Source organism: Aptenodytes patagonicus, chromosome 10, assembly GCF_965638725.1.
Source record: "Aptenodytes patagonicus chromosome 10, bAptPat1.pri.cur, whole genome shotgun sequence".
Classification (NCBI taxonomy): Eukaryota; Metazoa; Chordata; class Aves; order Sphenisciformes; family Spheniscidae; genus Aptenodytes; species Aptenodytes patagonicus.
The window spans coordinates 18,055,450-18,078,156 of NC_134958.1; the positions used below are offsets into that span (position 1 = coordinate 18,055,450).

The following is a 22,707-nucleotide window of genomic DNA, read 5'->3' on the forward strand; positions in this document are numbered from 1 at the left end:
TAGAAAACAAATTCTGGTATTCAGTGTGGGCTGGAAGTTGGTTCATACTCCCAGGTGATCTGACCAATGTCAAATAAATTATCATACTCGATACTTGCTTTCTTCATGTTTCTTACAGAGTTTCCAATTTAGATTATTGTTTTAAGTAAGTGTTACTATAGCTAGAAAAATCACATTTGAGGAAAATACTTATAAGGTATTATAAATACTTTATACTCTGACTTGCAGTTTAGAATAGGACCTAAAGCTAAACCAGAAATCTGGAATTGGCTGCACACTAACACAGATGTACAGCTGTGTTAAAAGTCTCTTATCCTAGGATAAGATTCTGATAAGAGGACAGATTCTGCAAAGGCAAGATATAAAAATATTAAAGGTGTAGCGTTATTAATACTTTTGCCTCTGAGCAAGGACCGAGGCAGTGTCAAGCATCATGTGAAGGCATGTGAGGCAGCAGAAAATGCCATCTTTAGGCTGAGAGGAAAACCAGACTCTGCTTATTCGAGGTCACTGAACAATCTGTGTACATCTCTCAGAAATAAGCCTGCAGCTCTACACATGCCCCGTCTAGCCCTGTCCTGATGGCTAATTGCCAGGCCTGGGGCCACCTGGGCCTCCCTCCTCCCACCAATCTTGCAGGGCCCCTCCCAGCCAACCAGGCCCCCTTTATAACCACCCCTTCCTGCAATATAAAGACCCTCTTAGCTGCAGGTGAGGGCTGGTAACAATTGAGTTCTGCTGTTTCTAAATGCTACTGGTTGTTTACTCCAGTGTAAGCTGTTTAGCTTTTCAGTCAAAAGCTCATCCCAGCAATATAGTCCTCCTCAAAGTTGCCACCTGTGATTCTGAATGCTGCTGTGGTGCTCAGTGCTGATGAAACACTTTCCTGCTGGAGAATGTTCTGCTGGAAACCAGCAGGTTAGTCCCTTTCTTGATTTATTCAGAGGAATGATTTGTCTGAGAGAGGAATGAAAGATTAGTTTTTTTAGAATTGTTAACCCTCTTTGTAAAGAGTTGGTAAGCAAGCACTGACTGCAGCTCAAAGGCGTGGTAAAGCTTTACTACTATGTTTAAACATTTGAATGAGGTTTATGATCTGTACCTGCCAATCTCTTTACTAGCAATACTGTTCAAATATTATCAAATAACGCGTTCAGAAATCAACGTACTGGCTTATGTATTTTGAAACTCATCTTGAAGACTACTAAGCTTCTTGGAAAAGAAATGTTTTGCGTTAGGTTCCAGCTGAAAAAGGTTCCTTGTGGTAGGCTCCAAGAAGAAAAAACCTTCTTGGAAAAGAGATGTTTTGTGGTAGGTTGATTAGATTAAGTTAACTGCTGCACAAGTAAACCAACAGATCTAACTGACTTTTCATCCAGGTTTGTTGTCTCTCTCTAGAACAAAGGTAAAGCAAATGGGTATTGTATGTTTGTCACTTAAGGACAAAACTTCAGTTTCTAGTTTCAACTTCTGTGATCTTCTGTTGGTTTCTGGAGACAGTTTATCATTGGGCCATGTGTCCTTCTGATATTTAAACACTACTATGTTTATAGAAACACATCAAGGTGCATCTAAAACATCTTTTTGAATCAACAGATGGTAACCTAGTAACAAGTCTATTATGGTCGTACTATTCCTATTAAACTACATGACTGAAATACCTTCTCTCGTAGATGCTGGTGATGTGTAGTCAGAATGGCTTAATGTACCCTTACTGAGCTGCTGTATTAGTTATTGTAACATCAGTACCATGCTATTGTCAGTAGGAGCAATTTGACCCAGCAGGATACACTTACAAAGATAGAATCTGAACGAGGCAGTTCTTCACTGGCTGAAGGACTTCTGATTTTGATCACAGAAAAAAAGGCCAGACTTCATACTCTGTTCTCTCACAAAGATTCCATTACTTATGTGCTAATTTAGAGATGGTGCTAGCACATGTCAGAAGCGAAGAGGAAAATATTTGTAGAAAGGAGCAGTTCCAAGTAAGCAAGTCAAGTTAAGAGTATGGAACTGGCATTAGGAAAAGAGAAGGAGTCAAAGTAAGTTTAGAGACCTAAGCATTCTACAAAAGAATTTCAATACTCCATCCAATTCCACTAAACATTAAAACAATCACCAATTGATTTTTATCATCTTAAAGAACTAAGAAGTTTTTTGTCCTTGCATATATTTAAAATTGAGAACCAGCCATGATAAGAGTTTCAGAGAAATAGCTGTACCGCATGGTGCATTTTTATGCAGATGTAATTTCGAGTACATGCTGCCTTCTGCTTTAAACTTCCCAGAGAAGACTCTGTCACTAATGCATCTTTAAGTAAGAGGCATTGATTTTGCTGTCTCCTGGTGTTGGGAGTTTATTGCTACAAAGCCATGACTCAGCCAATTAGCACAGAGAAACTGTTTTTGTTTGAGAATGTTTGGACTGTTTAGCACTTTTCAGTAAGTACTCAGACTTGCTAAGTTTGGGAACTGTCACTCAGTAATACTATTTAATATTTCTGCCCCACAGCTGCCTAGAATGCATGGGAGAATGCAGCAAGCTTTTTTAATACTCTATTTACACCCATTTGTGTTTTCCACAAATTCTATCAAATGCATCCCATAATACTCAGACTGAATTCCAGTAAGACATTCCTAAGATACAGGTTTTCTAAAATGTCTCTCATCTTAGCTGCTTCAGACTGTTCTAAGGGTGAGATCTCTTATGGACAAAAGACTCCTGGATTTGGGCTCTTTGCAGCAGAAGAGCACTGTGCCCATGCCAAGAGAAGGGAATAAACCTCCAATGTTTTTGTCAATACTGAGCTCTACTAGTACAGGTAAATAAAACACAGTAGCAGCACTGATGTGTGCAAAGCTGTTGGAGAACAAACTGAGACAAAAAAGAAGACTTTATAAAATTTTCTTTCACAAATTTTTTGTTAGCGATATTTTATCTGTCTCTGAATGTCCATGTCGAAAAAGTTTAAGGGCACAGCCTATACGAAAGTTGTGAAATGAGACTAACGCTGCAGAAGCTCATGGGGTCCCTACCAGGGGAGTTTGTATGAGCATATTTGGTTAGGTTCTCAAATGTATGCCAGCGATATGAAAGTACGATTAAGAAATGAGAAGCAATAGGATTCATGTGTCACAGGCAGCATCATTAAAAAGTAGACTTCCCTCTAAGGTCCTCCTTCTTAATGGTGATAATAGCAAATCCCTGTTTTTTCAAAAGGTTATAGATGAAGGTAGGGTGTTGATGCTGCTAAAAACCTTATCTTTTATTGTTGGTAAATAGATCTGTTTGAATAGGGTAGGAGAGAATAAGCATACTCAGGAGTCTGCAGTCTGAAATCTAAGTAGATGAGACATCAAGAACAAAGGGCTGATTAGACCCTCAATGCTCAAGTGTTGAGTCCTATAGTCATCTTTAGTCCCCACTCATCAGACGTAGCTCTCAGGCCACACCAGTGCCAGTATTTCGTAAAAGTATGACTCCATTTGGGATGAAAAGGGTAAACTCTGCTACATATGAGGTTCCAGAGAGGAGCAATTATTTAATTATGAGTCCCATTAGTGCAAAAGACATCTTCCATTGGTATTATTTCAGCTGCTGTCCAATGTTTTGAGAACTTTTTTCTTGACTGCTTCTACCATTCTTTAATTATGCTACCTGACAGCATAGAGTTAGCATTAACTTAGTATTAGTAAAATAGTAGGCAATGCCATCATTCTCTGCAGATGTCTTATGGGTGCAATAGTAGAAACTAAAGTTCCAAATGCTGTCAGGGAGCAGCAGGATTGGCCTGGGACTGCCCCATACCATACTGCTTTGTGGGAAGGAAGCAGGACAGGATACGTTGCAGTGAACTGATCTGGAGACAAGCTTTTTGTAGTTCTAGCTTTGGTTTAGACCAGGCCTTTGTTCATATCTTGTGCGGTGTAAGCACTCATCTGCAACAGGAGACTACTCATTTTCTACCTAGTAAACCTGTTCCTAGGTTGGTTATTAGTGTGCCAAACCAACAATATTCTAGCTAAACTTGAAGCTATGCAAATGTATTCCAAAAAGAAAGAAACTTCAAGTCAACAGCAACTACTTTTGCACAGGAACACCACATCAATTTAAAATTTCTGGTCATACGGTATGCTAGTATCAGTTGAATGGCCCATTCAGTTCCTCTTACTCCATCCAAAGATATACCTAAGTTAGTTAATTCATGTTTATTTTACAATAAAAACTATGATAATTCAGAAGAATTACATCAATAAGGTGTCTGACCATATTTGATTTCTCTGCATGAAGCTGAAACGTATAAAATTAAGTTATAAGCAAAAAAGAAAATTTATCCATGTGTCAGATACATTAACAATTGGCTCAGTCTGAGATGACTAAGATGTCAAATGAGGGTGGGGAAACTCCTAGCTTGAGGAAGTTGTTAAATTTGAGTTGTGTCATAAAATGCCCAAAATACTCAGTTTCAACTTCATAGATGTAATGCCTTTCTTAAATAACAGAAGCATGGAAAACCTGCAAGAAATAAGTTGTGCTAAGCAGTGAGTTAGAGCAAATACACACTCTAAATGTATTTTGGGTTTCCCTCCGGCTTGTCTAGTGCAAATCCTCTTCCACGCTTCCCTAGAGGTGTTTACAAATAAAGGCTCATACAAGCAAGCTCATATATCCCCCAAGTTTTCAAGGGTGGGCATATATATTTAAGACTGGAGACTGACCCACACTGGAAGTAAAATGAGATGCTTACTTTGTTTTCCAGTCTCTGTAGATTGTTGGGTCTTGCTTAGAAGTGACTACTGTTCTCTAGTGATTAATTGCTGAAAGCAAACCTAGCAACTGGAACCTTTAAAATCGCATTTGTCTGCTGTTTTTTTAACATTTTGTATGCAAGACAACTTCTAGCATTTATCATGGGCTAAGAATTAATAACTATACATTTTTAAAGGTGTGTAAAAATGTATTGTGTATCAGTTACTGTTAACTAACCTGAAATTTTATGCAGCAGTATTACCACCTATGGGAGGCAGAAAAGGAGGAGAGGAGCAGAAACATGAAAAAAGCTAAGGACAGCACAGTATGTGCATAAAACCACAAAATGCACATTCCTGTTTGCTTATTGTTTACAAAAACTTATTGTTTACAAAAACTGACATACACAGAATCTTGTTTTAACTTAAAAGCATTCAAATCTACATTTACTTAAAGAATTGGGGCAAAAAAGTGTTCCATATGCAATATCTATGCTTCTGTGTCATGCCTCTCACCATGATATTTTGTACTGTGTGATGCACACTTATAATAACTGAAATCTTTTAGCAAGATGATAAAACCAAGGATCTTCCAAGCAAATTCTCTGCAAACAATAAGTTTGGCATGCAAATCTACTGACAGTGGCCCTGGGTTTTTCCCCTTTCCCTATGTAAGATCTTTAATTATTGTTATTAAAATAATGACTACCTCAGTTTCACAAATGAGACACAGGTTCATTTAGATGACACACTAATTGCATCCATCCCTTAGACATTTTATAGTAAATATTAAAAGAATTGAATGCCCCAGAAGAAACACAGAAAATCCTCTGCGCTTTATTTAAAATCTTTGAGGTCCAATATCTATGTAAAAGGTCCAGCCACACCTCATGTTAAGGTTTAGGATGTTTAAGGACCTATTAAGAATAAAGCTTGCTTTGGCAGAAATGGATACTGTAGTCTAATACCCTCACAATGAGCCTGATTTTTAGATAAAGCTGAGTATTATAAGCAACGTGCAGTAGCTGAAAAGAACACAGCAAGATAAGACCAGTCTTGTTATGATAAACGCATTCAAGTAATGCTTGCCAAAGATTATTTGACTTGCTTTTTAATCTTTCTTTTATATCCCTGGAGGCTTGGGGTGGGGGAGGGGAGAATCTCCTCATGTCTCCATTTGTGGGCCTCTGTATCTCCATCAGAAATGCTGCTTCACACCTTTATGCCTTGGAGGCCTATGTGCTCTTCTCTTCAGTGAAGATGCCCACAGCAGCTTTGTCCTGTCTCCTTTCTTACAAATTAAATGCATGTCCTGTCACCCAGTTTCTTTATTCCTTCATGCTGAACTGAAATGGATACCTGTACTGCTGTATTTCTGGCTGAGAAACTACTTTCCTTTCTCCCTTCATATTTGAAGGAATGAAATAGTGCGTATTGTTTAACGCTCTACCCATTAGACAATACTTTGTGGTTTTTATGAAGAGTGATTGTAGAAATTCAATGGCTACATGCCAGCCAGTGGCAACCTATCACAGCAGCACTTCCTCCACTATTAAAAGAGATTAAGGCATTGTTACTTCCAGTCAGTCTTGGGCCAATTAAAGCTCAGACAGGCAACTCGGAAATACTTAGGTCCCTTTGTTTATTTTCACACCAGTGGCAGTTATATCAATATCCTGGTCTTACAAAACCCCCAGTTGTTAGCAGTCTGGCAAGATACAATGCAATTCATCTCAACCTCTGCTAAATAAACTTTGAAAGAGTATAAAAAGATGTTGAAATGAAAGTCTATTTTGAATTCTGTTTTGAATTAGCAATCATTCAGGGGAAACAACCCCAACACTTTCTTCTTCCAAGCATAAAGAAGAATTCATTGAATTAGAATGAATAGAATATTCATTGAATATTTCTTATTCAAGAGCTCCTCTTCTCTCTTGTTCTGCAAATACTTTCAAAACTTACAAGCAGCAACACTACCAGTAGCAGCTATTAGTGTACTGTGCCAGAAAGACCTAGTTCATCATTAGTCTGAGACATGCTAACTAGACTTCTCTGCTCCTAGCCAATACCTAGTAACTCTTCAAACCATTCAAGATCATCAAACTTATTCACACAAGCTAGAACTTTTGTGCTGGTAGTAAGGCACCAAATATAGTTATGTTACACAATTTGGTTCTACTTATACTTCTGAAAATAGAATGTAGAAATGAATATTAAAAACTTACAGTAGACATGGGAAATCTGAAAATATCCCCCTAAGATTTTTTTGTTCACAATTACTATAAAGGTCAACCTGTTTCATCAGCATATACTTAAACATTTGATTTCCTTTTACCGTTTTTCAGAATTGACATTTTAATGTCTGTTTTTAATGGAATCATCTAGGTTAAATTGTTTAACTGTGGGGCACTTAACTACAGAAAATCATATTTATAGATTTGATAAAGCTGAAACAGAAAACTTGTACCTCTGAAGTTTAATAAAGCATTTTAATTAAAGATAAGGTAAAATAATTCACTTATCCTTACTAGTCTGTCATCTAAACACGTTACGTTTTACCTCTTTTAGGTAGATCTCTCTTCATTGCAGAAGATAACTAATATTCAGCTGCATATAACTTGAGATGCAAAGTCAAAGCTTTAAACTGATCTTAGAGCAAAGGGAATTAGCTATGTCTCTCTATAAGGAAGTAAGCCCTTTCAATTTGAAACTTTAAAAAAAAGAAAACCTCACACCGCTGTTCCTCTAGAAAAGCTTGAGCTTCATTCCCAGATTCTTTTTTCTGGCACTCAACATTAGAACAAGAAAAGATCATGCATGGTTTAAATTAACATCGAGACCATTCTTGTGATAAAACTGCTTAACAGGATTTTTGGTACAAGTAGAGCTCCTATTTCTTCCTTCTTGCCAAGGTCAAGATATGCCCAGCTAGTACAAAAACACAGCAATATGCAGGCACTTCTTGCAGTTGTTTTTAACGTATACAGTATCTAGCCTTGGCATACGTTCTATTGAAACAAAAGAAATTAAAAGTAATCGCCCACTAAGGCAATGGAACAGGAGCCCTTAATGGAAAAAACCCTTCAACTATTTCAATGCTGACCTCAGTTTTAAGTTTATATAGTGTGCCACTGCAGAATAAAAATAGTGTAAATAAACTAATTTTGCCCCATGCATCTGCAATACCTTGTTTTACTTAGAATTGTCTGTTCTCTGCAAAACCTCTTTCCTAGTTCTCTACCTAAATTGACTACATTCAGCACCTTTTTCTAAACGTACAATGTGATTATGTAGCTGTGAATGCAGTACAGAGTAAAAAAGTAAAAATATTGCTCTCTAATTCTGTTTGGAATAAATAACTAACATAACAATTGCATAATGCCTCTGACAGTCTGGTTAAACAGAACCTCATACCTGCTCTTGCGGCCACTTCTGTCTGTCCTCTGGGGTTCTTGCCTTTGCTTTAAAACCTCTAGGCACATCTCCACTGTGCTTAGAGGCAGATGGAATATTCAGTGACTTTGGCCTCCCCTCATGCCTGTTAGCACTGTGAACAGCTTCTCCCTTTGAACAAGCCTCTTTATAGTCATGTGCCATGTTTTCAGTCCCAGTATGCTCTGGACTCATTTCTGTGGTACTATTAATACTGCTCATGCTCATACTCATTTTGATTTCTGCTACAATCTGGTCAATGTCCTCTTCCTGCTCTTCCAGCTCTGCATCTTCTTTTCTAGAATGGTATGGTGATATTCCCTGTGAGTTTCCATTAGCCTCTGCTGGATAATAGTCCGGATAGCCGCTTTCACTTTGGCAATACTGCATGTTTTCTTCTTGGTCTTGAATCTCCAAAGATGATACTTCATCCTCCAAAATCTGAACACCATTATCTTGACCTTCCTGCCACTCTTGCCTGTCCATCACCTCATTTTCATCTTGGTGCTGAATTTTACCTTCAACCCATTCTTCTACAGCTTCCTGACATTCATCCGTTTCAACATGGTGTTCCTCATGGGGAACATACTCCTCCCCATTGCAGTCCATTCCTTCCAGGTAACTGTCATCCTCTGGACAGTACCTAATGTAGTATGTGATCCCCTCCTCTTCTTCTGGCAAGCCTTCATCATAGTCCTCCTCCTCAGAGGTGTTATTCACATAGTCAGAGCTGGAGTCACCATCTCCACTATGATCATTGCACTCATGTTCCACAGGTGTAGGACTACCTTGTCTGACAGTTGCTAGTTCTGCCTCCTTTGCTGCATAATCTTCAATAGGAAGGTCACTTTCTTCATTTTCAGGCTCCCTGTTGTGAGATGAAGTAGGGGAAGCTCTCACTCTGTGATCCAGCATGCTGGCTGTAGTGCTTTGACGTTTCCTGTTTGCCATAGCCAACTCCTTATAAGACAATCATTTCTACGCAATTACTGTAGGGAAGATGGAAAAACACATATTCAGGAAAAGGTCATCAGTAGAGATCAGGGATGTTAATAGGAAACAAACTGATAGATTTATTTGGTAAAAAGGATGTGTTTGTAGATATTTAAACCAGATTCACAGACAGCTAACTCTTAAAATGCTCATGTTATGGAACCATGAAATCAAAGTAATAACTTGCACGCTGAAAGGAACAGATAAAGAGAAGGTTCTACATTTATGCTAAATGTATTCCAGTGTAGGATCTCTTCTGTCAATTTGACAGAGAATTAATCCTGAACCTTGAAATTAGTTTTCAATTTCTTTTTCTTGCCAGTAAGGGGTCATGCTTTGATCACTATGCAGTAAACAGGAGCTTTTTTCAATTTTCACCTTAGGCATTTCTTTAATGTGTACTGAAAGCATGCATTTAGAATCTGACCTGCTCTTACCAAAACTAAAAGGAAAATAATTCTATTAACTTGGCAGTCACATAGGGCACTAAAAGATAATGTACTGCTATTAAAAGTTATTAAAAAAAAAAAAATCACTCGCTGGTTTATTAGCTCTTACAAGCTGGATGCCATTAAGTATCTCCTGTTGTTAAACCAAATACTGTTTTTAGAATAGAATAGACTATTTCAGTTGGGAGGGACCTACAACGATCATGTAGTCCAACTGCCTGACCAATTCAGGGCTGACCAAGTTAGAGCATGTTGTAAAGGGCATTGTCCAAATGCCTGTTAAACACTGACAGGCTTGGGGCATCAACTGCCTCTCTAGGAAGCCTGTTCCAGTGTTTGACCACCCTCTCAGTAAAGAAATGCTTCCTAATGTCCAGTCTGAACCTCCCTTGGCACAGCTTTGAACCATTCCCACGTGTCCTATCACTGGGTACCAGGGAGAAGAGATCAGCACCTCCCCTTCCGATTCCCCTCCTCAGGAAGCTGTGGAGAGCAATGAGGTCACCCCTCAGCGTCCTTTTCTCCAAACTAGACAAACCCAAAGTCCTTAGCCACTCCTCACAGGACATTCCTTCCAGCCTTTTCGCCAGCTTTGTTGCCTTCCTCTGGACACATAAAAGGACCTTCACATCCCTCTTAAATGGTGGGGCCCAGAACTGCACACAGTACTCCAGGTGAGGCCACATCAATGCTGAATACAGCAAGATAATCACCTCTTTTGACCAGCTGGTTATACTGCATTTAAAGCACCCCAGGATGCAGTTTGCCCTCTTGGCTGCCAGGGCACGCTGCTGACTCATATCGAGCCTGCTGTCAACCAGCACCCCCAGATCCCTTTCTGCAGGGCTGCTCTCCAGCCACTCCTCTCCCAATTTATACTTGTGCCTGGCGTTACTCTGTCCCAGGTGCAGAATCTGGCATTTTGACTTGTTAAATTTCATCTCATTAATCATAGCCCAATACTCCAATCTATCTAGATCCCTCTGCAAGATTGTTTTTCAAACAATCTAATCTATATGCCAGGAGAAAAGACACATTTACAATAAAAGCTCATTAATCCTTCCCACTAAATACTTGTGCTACTTTAAATTACGTATTTTTGTCTAAATACTGGATTCCAAATAAATAAGCAGAGATTATATGATCTGTATCAAAAACAGTCAAAATAAAGAAAACAGCTAATTCTAAACAGGCTTGACAACTGTGATCTGCTGTGTGTGATTTGGATGGGGGAAACAATGTACTTTCAGTATATATTTTTCTCTGTGTATTTCATTGTTGTATGCTTATGATAAACTTGACCTCTGCTGTTACTTAATTGGGGTGAACCGAGCTCAGACATAGGCTTCTGAAATGCACCACACAACTGCATAACAAAGGCATGTCAGCCAACCACATGATCATTTTGACATAACCAGTTTCCCAAGTCTTGTGTGCACACAGAGCAATAAAACTAGCATGGAGCTAGAGGATTAGAGGAGCTATATAGAGATGAACTTCCTAAGCATTATGAATTTCTAAAAAATATCCTGTCACTGTAACCTAAAACCTCATCGGTATCACTGCAGAATCTCTGGTATCACAAGGAAAACCCCAAACCTTATTTTGTGATAAATCCAGGAATCTGATGCATCTATGGGTTAGTGCAATGGCACCACATGGCAAATCTAAGCTCTCCCTGAAACAGGGATTCTAGATTCTGGGACACAAAGCAGAGATGCGTGTTAGTCATAGGAGGAGACATGAAAGGAACCCAGTATGTGAAGCTCTTTTTAGTTATTGATACCTTGCAGAATTAGTCTTGACAGAAAGCTTTGAAGTAAATAGTATATCTGAAGTGAAGTTTTAAACAAGAAAATCAGAGGAGAAGGCAAAACTTTCCCAGTGATTACTTGCACCTTCTCACTATTAGAAGAACTAGCAGACTTACAAGACTTTCTCAGTATGATCTGTATGCCTACCGATGCCTTTAATAAACTAGCTATCAATTCTTACTTTGGAGTCAATTATAAGAAACTCAGAACACCAAGCCATCTGTCCACTAGTGTTGCCTCTGATTTAGCTCTACTTATGGCAAACTAAGGATGTTTCTACATTGATTGCAGTATAAACAAAACTTATTTTACATTGGATTAAAACAGCAATCTAGTCACAACACTGCAATGCTCTGCACAGGCTGCAAAAAACTGCCCACAAGCAAGATAAATTGCTTGTATGACCAAGATCAGGAATGGGTAAGCACACTATACAAACATGTCTAAAACAAGTTAAGACTGAGTGCTACAAAAAAGATATTTTTGAATGCAATGCAAGAAAGAACTAAAGACACCTCATCTGTCTTAATTGAAAGTTATTTCTTGTCAAAAACAGAACAAATTAGTATCTCTTAGGGAAAGAACTGTTCTCATCGGCAGTGGCCTCAGTCTACTAGTCATTGGAAATGTCGTCCTTATTAAGTTATGGACAACTTAAGAGATTTACAGTGCAGTAGACCCTGCACACAAGTCACTACAGTGCAGCTGAAGATGAAGCACAAAGCATGTAACACAACCACAGTTTGAAAGTCATGGCTCAGATTTTCCTAAAGCATATGGAGATAAGAACCCTTTTTTTAGCCAGACAGTGTAATAGGAGTTTTTCCACCCACATCTAAGAATCTTTGTTTAGTATCCAGGCCCTGAAACTGCCTTAAGTGGTATCACTGCAGTGATATCCTTTTATAAATTCCAGTAGTTGACTGTTCGTAGATGTTACTTACCTGCAAGAAAATCCGCTGCACGCTAGGTATTGTGTAACAGTGCACGTCACAGGAAGCCACTCACACATACTCCGAGAGCCAAAAGCCAGTCGCTAGACAGGGCATGAGACTAGAAAGGGAGGGATGGCTGATGCATGGCAGCTACAACAGCTGTGGGGAAATGGCCAGGTTAGGGGTTCCGAGGACTCTAAGAAAATGGTTATCAGCTGGGCAGCATTAATGACAGCAGCTACAGTTCTCCCCCAACAGCGGCATGTGAAAGTGCAGCATATGCACTATGGGAGGGACTGTGAAGAAAGAACCTCAAATAAATAGTGGCAGACTGGAAACTTTTTAGAGCATAGGTGATAAGAAATAGAGAAAGGAATTCCTCTCAAGCATGTCTAGCGCTGACATACTAGAAGGACACAGGAAACTGGTTTTCAGTTAATTCAGTCTGAGGCCATGACTGAAGACAGTGCTTTATCCCTGTATGCTGAAATTGAGGCACATGTTCCCAATGGAGGTAAAATAAGCCTGATTATTCAATAAGAGGCAAGGCTGATCTTAATGCTATAGAAACTGAAGTTGCAAAGCAATCTCTGCACAACAATTACAATTCTAGTTGGCCTCCCTACCTTTGCCATCTTCTCAGTCAGGCGCTACTGTTTAGGAAACCAAGTACTGATCACATTAAAATAAAAAGGCAGAGTTTATTATTCTCAGCCTCTGAATTGCAGACTGAATGTGCACCATCTTCAACTATGAAATGTAACTTCTACAACTGTACTGACACATCTGAATTTCTAAACAGAGTTTTCAAACACAAGTCTGAGAATTGCTCTTTATGGAGCTGCACGTACATTTCTGTCAAGGAAACAAACAGCTGTATTTTAACTCAAATATTAGAACAGCCAAGGTAGCCTAGTTTTCTTCCACTGTTTCAAAATATCTCAGGCTTCCTAGAAAAATACTTTCATCTTACATTAGGTTTAGCATAACCTGAATCTTTCAAAATCTAAAATCGTTCTAGGCTTTTTCTAAGTTGTCTCATGTCACACAGCAAGGTGCTAGTTCCTGATGGCCACAGGTCCAAACTCTTCCGTCTTCTCACCTATAGAGATGTTAGTTTATCTCTGTGGATGACAATTGACTGAACCCAGTGTATTCAGATTTTAAAAGAACAAAAACAGAACTTGGATGGTTTTTGAGAAATGCAATAGATGCAAATTTTTACCACGCGTTCTGCTATTCAGTCTACTGTCCAGAAGCCTTCTGAGTCACCTACTGCAGGGATTAATACTTTTTCTAATTTTCTCAAGAAATCTATGGTGTTAGAAGATTACATAGCTAATATTCACATATCAGTTACTAAGAATCCTCTTGAAATTGGAGAAAATATTGGATTTTTATCTAACGCTACTCCAATATCCTCTGAAGTGAAGATAGGAGTAATGATTTGCTGGATCCAGAGGCACTTTATGAATAAAGGCTTCCATTGAGTCAACAGGTCATTTCCTCTGCTTGGTGTAAGACTCCCTCCTACTTCTGATCACTCAGCTCCCTCCTTGATAGCGGAGAGTTAGGTCAAACTTCTGTATCATTCCAAGTGCATTTTTCAACTTCTGACTGGGGGGGAAAAGAAGTGCTCCTGAGAACATGGGGGGGTCAGTGCTGTATCCTTCTTTACTCTCCTCAGGATTCAGTAATTTTATCTTGCTGAGACAAGCAAATGCTGATTTGCCACCACTAAAACTCCATCAGTGTTGACAAGATCAGTGATTAAGGGGCCAAGTTACATAGGGTTCTCAATAAAAATGTTTTGCTTTCAATAATGGTTTTGCTTTATTTTTCTTAAGTTTCGCTGCCTCAGCTCAATGTTGAGAGGAAAAGGAAATCAATCTCCAGAAAACACATGCTGCATTTCTATGTGGCAGTAAAAAGGAGTAGGCATAGGGGAACTAATCTCTTCTGCTCCTAGAAACAGGACTACTGGCTTACAGCTGGAATTTATTCTAATCAGTGCCCATTGTAGAGTCATTAGCTTTCTCCTGAATTCCTTGTACCTAATCCCAGACAGCTGCAGAGAGGGTTTATGGAACTTCTACATCTTTTCACCTGTGTAGAAAGATACCTTCACTACTTTCTTCCTGTGGAGAGAGACCAATTGACATTAAAAATGGGAAATGGTACACAGTTGTAAACATGGTGATAAAGTGAAATACCCAGTATAATATTCCTGTGTTTAAAGAACTGCTTTACATATGTACTTGATTCATAAGCTGAATAGCATTCTAGTGGGAGCAAAACAAGCTCTCTGACAGTTTTTCATTTAACATGCATAGTGATCCGAGAGGACTGTGGGTTGAGGGGGGTTGTTAACTTCTTTTGGCAACAAACATGTACTATTGCATGCTTATCTACAGACGAATGATCTTTGGAGCCCTGCTTTTGCAACCTATAGGTGAACCTTAGAGTTTTACTGGCCTCAATTTGATATACTCGCTTTATTTTGCAAGGCCTCTTTCCTGTGCTTACTCCTGCCCAAGTTCCTTTCTTCATCTACTTCTCAGTCTCCTTTCTCCCACACATCAAATATCTGTACCCTTTGTCAGTTTTGACAAAATTCCCACGCAAGCTTTGCTTCCCTGAAATTGTTCAATACCTCCTATTTCCCCCAAATATCCAATACAATCTAGCTGCTCTTAAATTGGTTCTAAAAAGATGTAACTCTACCCTTTATAAGTCATCTTCAGATGTAAGTGGAACATAAGCATTGCAACACAATTTACTGTCAGGCTAGATTATAGCACGTATGGCCTACAGGCTTGCTTCTCTGCTGCCGAGCTGTTTTCAATGCACTGCTGACTTAAGCTATTCCACGTTAGCCCTATACATTCACAATCAATAAATGCTGTGGAAAAAAAACACCCAACCCTTTCAACACAGACATATGTTTATAACTGCTATATTTATCAAGTTACTCAGTTTAACTGTAACTGAGATAATAGTATTTTTCAACAGAACTGCATCAGAAAATTCATGATTGCAGGACTTTACACTAATTATACCAGTCTCTTTTCCAATAAGCGGATAAGTTAAAGTGGAAAAAAAAAAAATCTAACTTCAATTTCTTCAAAACAATTTTAATATCAAACTAATAGTATTTCTCAGTAGGCTTTCATTACAGAAGACTTAACAGACTCCCATCTGCTAAGTCAGCCAAGATGAATTGTGACTGATCCTAGACTGGGAACTAGAATTTTTAATAAGCAGATAACAGAACATGAGCCTGCCATGACTATGTCAGATTCTGCAGTCATTTGATTCCCCAAGGCCAAGCTGCATTAACTTCATGTTCATTGTTCAGTAGATCTGACTCTACAGTCCATGAGAATTTGTCATGCAGAGCTCCAGAAGCGGAGTGTAGGATAACCTGCCAACTCTTCTAAAAGCAGGTATAAATGCAATCCTTACTCTCATAGGAACCCTGATCCACATGTGTAACTCACAGCAGACTAAACATGTGGATGCTGATTTTGGATAGAGCACAGTACCTCTGATGAAGGAAAGGTAGAAGAGCATATAGCAAATGAGGACTGGGGATGCTGGTCCCCCATACATAGAGTGAGCCTGTGTAACACTCTTCTAGCATCCGTATATGGAAACAATAAGACCATGTCCTACAATCAGAACTACCACAACGTAATTAAATTAGGGATGTGTTGTGCCATTCTGAGTGGCATCTCAATTTTATTAAAATTGAGAAGTGTTTCTCTGAGTAAGGCTGGCACAGCCCGGCACTAATTATTAGCCAGGCCTGTTAAAAATATCTAGCCCTTTCCTCTAAAGCCTTTGACTTTAAAACAAAAAAACACTACAAAACCACTACCCATTATTTCAGGGAGGGGAAAGAACTAGGCCAGAAGTTTCAGTTCTTTATTAGCACATAAGCAGAACTGGTACTTTTATGTCCAAGATGTTAGAGCTGCATGTGCAGTAAATACATGCAAATATAGTTAAATGCATGCATGTCTCTTGCTCAATGCATGCTCAGCAGGTCCAGCATATCCCAAAATGCCTGTTTCTCTGGGATTTTTGTGGCCCTAGATGATTCAGGGGTGCTGTTTGAACCTGCACGTCTCAAGAGATGGCCAATTTCCTCAGTGTACAACACCCCCCCCCCCCCCCCCCCCCAAAAAAAAAAACCAAACTTTTTGGAGGGGAAAAAAAACATCACCAAAGACACCTGAGAAATCTAGACATGGTAGTGCTAAGCTCTAGTCTCCATGACTTGATGTCTCACTTGGAGTTGGTTTGTTATTTATAAACCAATGAAATGGCTTCATTCACCTATTTGTGAAAATATACCATAAAGAATACTTTCAAGTAAGGAAGTGTCTGGGTACAAAAATTATTAATTTTTAGCAGCTTAGATCTGAATTTTCTACTGTGAAACTTGAGATTGAAAACTGGACTGACGAAGAGCATTTGTTTGTGTACAGAACTCCAATCTGAGTATTGACAGCCTAAGCCAGCAGTTATGTTGGTCCTGTGAATGCCACTTCTGCCTTTTACGGTGTATGCTAGCTACCCTCTCTCAGAAAGCTTTCTACATGCTTTATTAAAACTCTTTAATACAACAAGTATTTAATTGTATTTAATTGTATTTAATACAACTCTTTAATACAACAAGTATTTAGGTAAGCCACACTAATGCAACCTTGCAGATATATGTCACTGTTCAACAGTGCTATTGATGCTATTAAAAAAAAAAAAATCATGCAAACTCAAAGAGAATTAGAGAGGACACTGAATTTATGGGAGTATATTCCTTTCTATGAGTTGTGATGCATAAACAATACATTTGATGGAGAATTTTTAAATTACTAAGATGACTTTTTGCAGAAAAGCCTGACTGAAAATAGTCAAAAGCCATTTAGAAAACAAACTTCAATAAATAGATAGCATATATGAATAAACATGAAGTGTTTTGTCAGTGCTGCTGACAATTTAGGACATTTCCACGAAGTTTAAAGCTTAACTAGATGTGAATTTCCAGTTTCTGTTGGCTCTTGCTAAATGCCCTAAACAATCCTTTCTATTTCCTCTTCCTTCCAAGAGACTTTTCATCCCAACCCCCAATAGGAATGTGAGGGCTAACAGAAGCTAAACAAGCCTTAAATGAGCTCCTTTGCTACTTATTTTAAGATTCTACTCCCACCTACTTGACCTCTTCTAGATAGTGGTCTAAAAATAAGAGTTGCAAATATAAAATGTGGATAGAATTAACAGCAACATGCTAGTTAAATTTTCCATCTTTTTCCTTCATTTAAAATAAAATCCAGCAAACTTCAAATAAGAAAATACATTTTAAAGCACTGTTGTTTGCAGCAAGCAGAAACCTCTTGGGCTTTAGAAATGCATTTTCCTTTGTCCTGTGAAATTCCATTCAAAATTACCCTATTTTAATCTGACTCTCTCTTTTCCATGAGTGCCTTTAGAAAATGCTGACAGTCTGTCAAAAATTTTTTTACAAAATCAACACTGTAGTTAGATGTCTTTCAATATTTTTTTCTTAGCCTCTTCTATCAAGACCTAATTTGCCATCTCCCTGCTGGGCAGATGTTAAGGCCGGGGCTCCCTCAAGTCCAAAGGAAAGAAAGTACTTTACACCCTTTGAATAGAAAAGCCAGAAAACCACCAAACACATCTTCTGAAGAGAAGAGATGGTCTATGTTCCCCCAGTGCCTCTAGCTCATACAATAACCACCGTGAGTTTGGTAGTTCAACTGCAGAGGCTGAGTGGCAGTGCTGAGAGCAGTTGGGGTTCATACAACACTGACCACATGTCCAGGTGTACACAATCCCTTGTTTTCAGTAAGGACAAAAATAAAGTAGGATGTTACAAATTAAAAATATCAACAAAAATTATTTGTTAATTGTAGCAGCAACATGTTAAGTTCCAGATTCATGATCTTCCTTTTAACCTTAACTCCTCACCCTCACACAGTGTATATATGTTTTATAATTTTATGATTACATATTATTTTATACCACCTGCTTTCTGCTTTGTTCAAAGCACAGCTGGGATAGTCCAGGAGGAAAAACAGCTAAAGGCAACTATAAATTTGGTGCTATGTAGTGTTTCAGAGCGTCAATTTATCATCTAAATATTATTTTAATATGCTTTACATAATCAAAACATAGAATTAGAAAACAGCAAGAGATTTGCATGGGAAGCACAGAGAAAGAATGATTTTTAAAGAAATGAGGGAAATATGTGGGGGAAGTGAAAATAAGCAGCATCTAAAAATAGATGGCATTAAAATACATGAAAGAGTAGCTACTAGGATCTTCCTGTGTAGCTAAGGCAAAAAAAAAAAAAAATTATCATTCAGTGGTTACTCAACTGTGTCTACCATGAATCTGAGGTAGTCACAAAAGATATTAATTTGGGGGGAAAAAAAAAAATCACTGAACGGGCAAACAGGAAAGAAAATTATATATCCATTATTACTCACCATTATGCTTATTTTATTAGTTTAACAACTGACAGCAGAGTGAGAAATTAACAGTTCTGAGATAACAAGTGCATGTTTCTGTATGTTAGGATTATTTCAGTTGCAGTCTTGCAGAAATTCTGCTTAAAGCTACAACAGCTGCAGTATACTAGATACCTCAACAGCCCAGGATTTCCAAAATACACATGCCGGTATCCACAGGCAATGCTTTTAAAATGGAGCAGACTGTCCTGAGTTACTACCTTGCTATAATAAAAACTTGTCAGCAAGCAGGTTGCATTCTGAGTAGAATATGAAATGTGTATGCATATATTGAAGAAATGAATAGCATATATTGACCAGTCGTATCTAATGCACACCTCCTCCTCACCCTGAAACCAAAGAGAAACAATAGATCATTTGCAATGGAATGTCTTTTGCTCCTGTTAAACCACATCAGTGTGACCCCTCAGTATATTTGAAATGTTTCATTACCTCACATGAAAGTGAAATCTTTACAGTTACTTTTCTATAGGTCAACCTTCCTTTCATGCTATTCACCAGACGATATCAAGAGGTTTCTGAGATGACTTAATTATTTTTCATATTTTTAAAAGATTGTACATTCTGAACTGCATTCTTGCATTTCTTTTCATAGTATATAATATTTGCTCTGTTTGGTTTCATCTAATAAGCCTTTAAAAATGCAATAATTGCCTTGTAAATGGCATTCTAAAAGTGCTCTATAATTAGAACCCACCAACAGAAATTAAAAGTAGAACAGAGACAAAGATATGCTAAAGACAGTGTAAAATCCTATGTTACTGCAGAAATGGTATTCTTGAACGTATATCCCAACTGAATGTAGCTTTTATAATTAAAAAGATTAGCTATTTCCTGCTGAAGTAATAAAAATGTGTGATCACATATTTAATTATCATTTATTGTTGATGTGGCTTAATCATTCTTTAGGGTTTAATTCCACAGCTCAAAGAGGGATACTAAACCTGTAGTGCCACATCCATATAGTTGCTTGAGTAAAGATTTTAGAACTAGTATCAGTTTTGCAGTGTTATGCCTGCTATACAAAAAAACCCATCAAAAATATAACCTCATTGCAGTTATCTTAAACTGGGGGAGGAACAGAAGCAGAGTATTTTTATTCAACAGAATAAGATGAGCCTCTCAAATTAAGGCAATGAGATTTTATGGCCTATTCTTGTGGCTGCCCTGTTCCAAGAGATCAGTTTTAAATAATGAAAAAGTACCCCTTGTGTTTTACCTGCACACAAATGCTCCACTGATAGCTACGCAGAGGCTTCAACTTTAAAATTTATTTCATAATAAATATAAATTTTAGTATCTTCTCATCATTATCCTAAGTATTTCCTAATTCACTGGGAATAAGGGAAAAGTATAGGATGTATAGGAATAAGGGAAGGAAATACAGGAATAATGGAAAAGTAAAGTGTATATTAACATTATCATGCATAAAGAATATATACCAATTCAATTAAAACACAGTCTGGCCACTGTCATACAACTTGCAATCCATCCAGAGCTCTGGTAGAATTTTTAGGTTGTCTTAGAATGGATTATACAAAGTTGTAAAATGCTTTGCAAAGTACCTTTCTGCTGACTATGGAGGCTATTCAGAAATCTGGCAATCTTTCTATCTCCTGCTAATTTGTATGCTTTTTATGTTGTTCTTGCAATTTCCTGGGTAATATTTTTATCTCGATAACAAGGTCAGTTTCCAGTACTGACTTAGCACTAAATTATAATAGATCGCTAGAAGCGTAACATGAGCCAGTGCTAATGTAACTATGGGAGGCTGTGTGGCTGAAACTCAAGCAAGACAGACCAGACGCTGAACTTGGAGGCAGCTATATTTGTCTGTGGGAAACCTACTGAGATCAGAAGGGCCAATTGTACAAATCCGTACTAACAGAATCTGGCCTCACACAATTGACATGCAAAAACATCACCTATTGCAATTTCTTCAAACTCTTAAGTCTAACACAGTATTTCTTGTCAACTTAAAATGTTTAATAAAAAACAGCCAAAAAACCTACATTTCCTTCTTCTTATCTCTACATATTGGTATACTTTTGAAAAGATTGTTCACTAGAAAACCACTAAATGAAAACTTATTCATTTGACCCTTAATGTAGATTTAACTACTTCTTTAGTAATTCCACCTAAAGTGTCTGTTAATATATGGAATCCTTCCTCTGTGTCTACAACAATTCAGTGTTTTGAAATGGATTGAACAATGACTGGAAGGTGTACTGTGCAGTCAGAAATGTTGTACAAGGGTAAGATTAAATTTTATGTTGGCTAGAACATGGAAAAAATGTTAATCCGCCATGGCAAATTCCTAGAAAAGCCTTTTAAGCCATCAAACCTGTACAGTGACTAGTGACTTGGGGGAATAGGCGAAAGGTGAGGCAGGATTTGGGGACTTCCTCAAAGGTGAGGGATTAGCACTTTTGACAAGATGTGTAAATTCCAAATTTCCATGCTGTTAGAGAAAAAAATGATACTGCAAATAGAGGCTCTTCACAGTAAGAAGAAACATAAAATATGTCAGTTCCATGAGATTCTCTTCCACAAGAATACAAATCTAAGCTGTATATTTGACCATTTCTTTTTAGTAGAAAACTCCTTCGTGTTGTGGTGAAGGCTACACAGACTGACTGCTCCCTGAAGCCTGGTAATCCGAGATATTCCTTGCACTGAGTTCCAGACTCCTGATCATACTAAACTAGACCTGAGATTACTGTCAGCTACAATGAAAACAGGTTTTATTGAACCTGACATGCAGTAAGAAAGGAAAGAAAATTGGCTAAATTAAAGCTGTTAGAGCAAGATTTGCACTGTTGCTATCACATAGATAAAAAAGAACTCCATGGGTGTTAGCTAAATAGGTTTACACACACGCAAGAATAATTTTAGCTCACCACAACTTAGAAACCTTTAATTTTGCAAACTGGGTGTCAGACACTCAGTTTAACCCTCCCATTTTCTTCAGATGGAAAAAAGGCTTCCCTAAGAGGTCATGCATGTTACACAACAAATATACAAGCAAGCATATCTCTTATATACATAGGTATAGGTAGTAATATCTACATAGGTATAAATACTAAATTTATAACTTCATCTCCTTCAGTCCCTGCTCCCACTAGGAAGAAGACTAGCAATCTCTAGAGAAGTTATGGGGCTGTTCTAATCTTAAAATAGTTTGGACAGATGAGTTAGTTCATCAGAGAAATTGGTATTTTTCTGTTTTTGAGGAATGCCAAGACAGTAATGTCCCAACCAGTCAGTGAAAATACTGGCCCCCACACCAAATTTATGCTGAGATCTTATTAGAAATATATAGCGATGCAATTCCTGTCGTTCTTTGTGCCCATATTCTTTTCTTCAAAAATTGTGATCTTGCCATTTAAACGTTTATCATTTAAGTACTTTGAGTATTGGTATAACAGAATACATTTATCTGTTAACAACATCCGATAACTGTAAGGTAGTGTTAGTTAATTCAGCCTCATCATTAAACATGCATAATAATGTTCCATTTGGTTGCATCCAGTTCCACCTGAAATACAGCAACCACATATATTCCTGAGATTTATGTATCTGAAATCAGTTTTTTCTCTGTAGCTTTTGGGAAACTATGGCTATTTAAAAATTAGCTCTTCAGAGTAGATGCAAAGATCATAAAAGCATTGTGGCAACACTTTATATCTTCAATAGACACATGGCTTTTAAGAGCTGTTAGCTGTTGCATGTACATTTCCGTGCGCACAAGAAAGCACACCAGACTTCATGCATGTGAACT

General features: G+C 38.0%; 1 protein-coding gene across 7 annotated transcripts in view; it reads right to left on the reverse strand.

Annotated features, from left to right (window-relative positions):
• APBA2 (amyloid beta precursor protein binding family A member 2) overlaps window positions 1–22,707 on the reverse strand; it is a 110,632-nt gene that overhangs the window by 37,018 nt on the left and 50,907 nt on the right. For 5 of the 7 annotated variants that reach the window (XM_076348334.1, XM_076348336.1, XM_076348337.1 and 2 more), the window contains one exon: window positions 8,164–9,170. The exons of the other annotated variants lie outside the window; for them this stretch is intronic. In XM_076348334.1, the coding sequence (XP_076204449.1) occupies window positions 8,164–9,132 (969 nt within the window). In that variant the 5' untranslated portion in view covers window positions 9,133–9,170. The remainder of the gene's footprint in view (window positions 1–8,163; window positions 9,171–22,707) is intronic. 7 annotated transcript variants of the gene reach the window in all.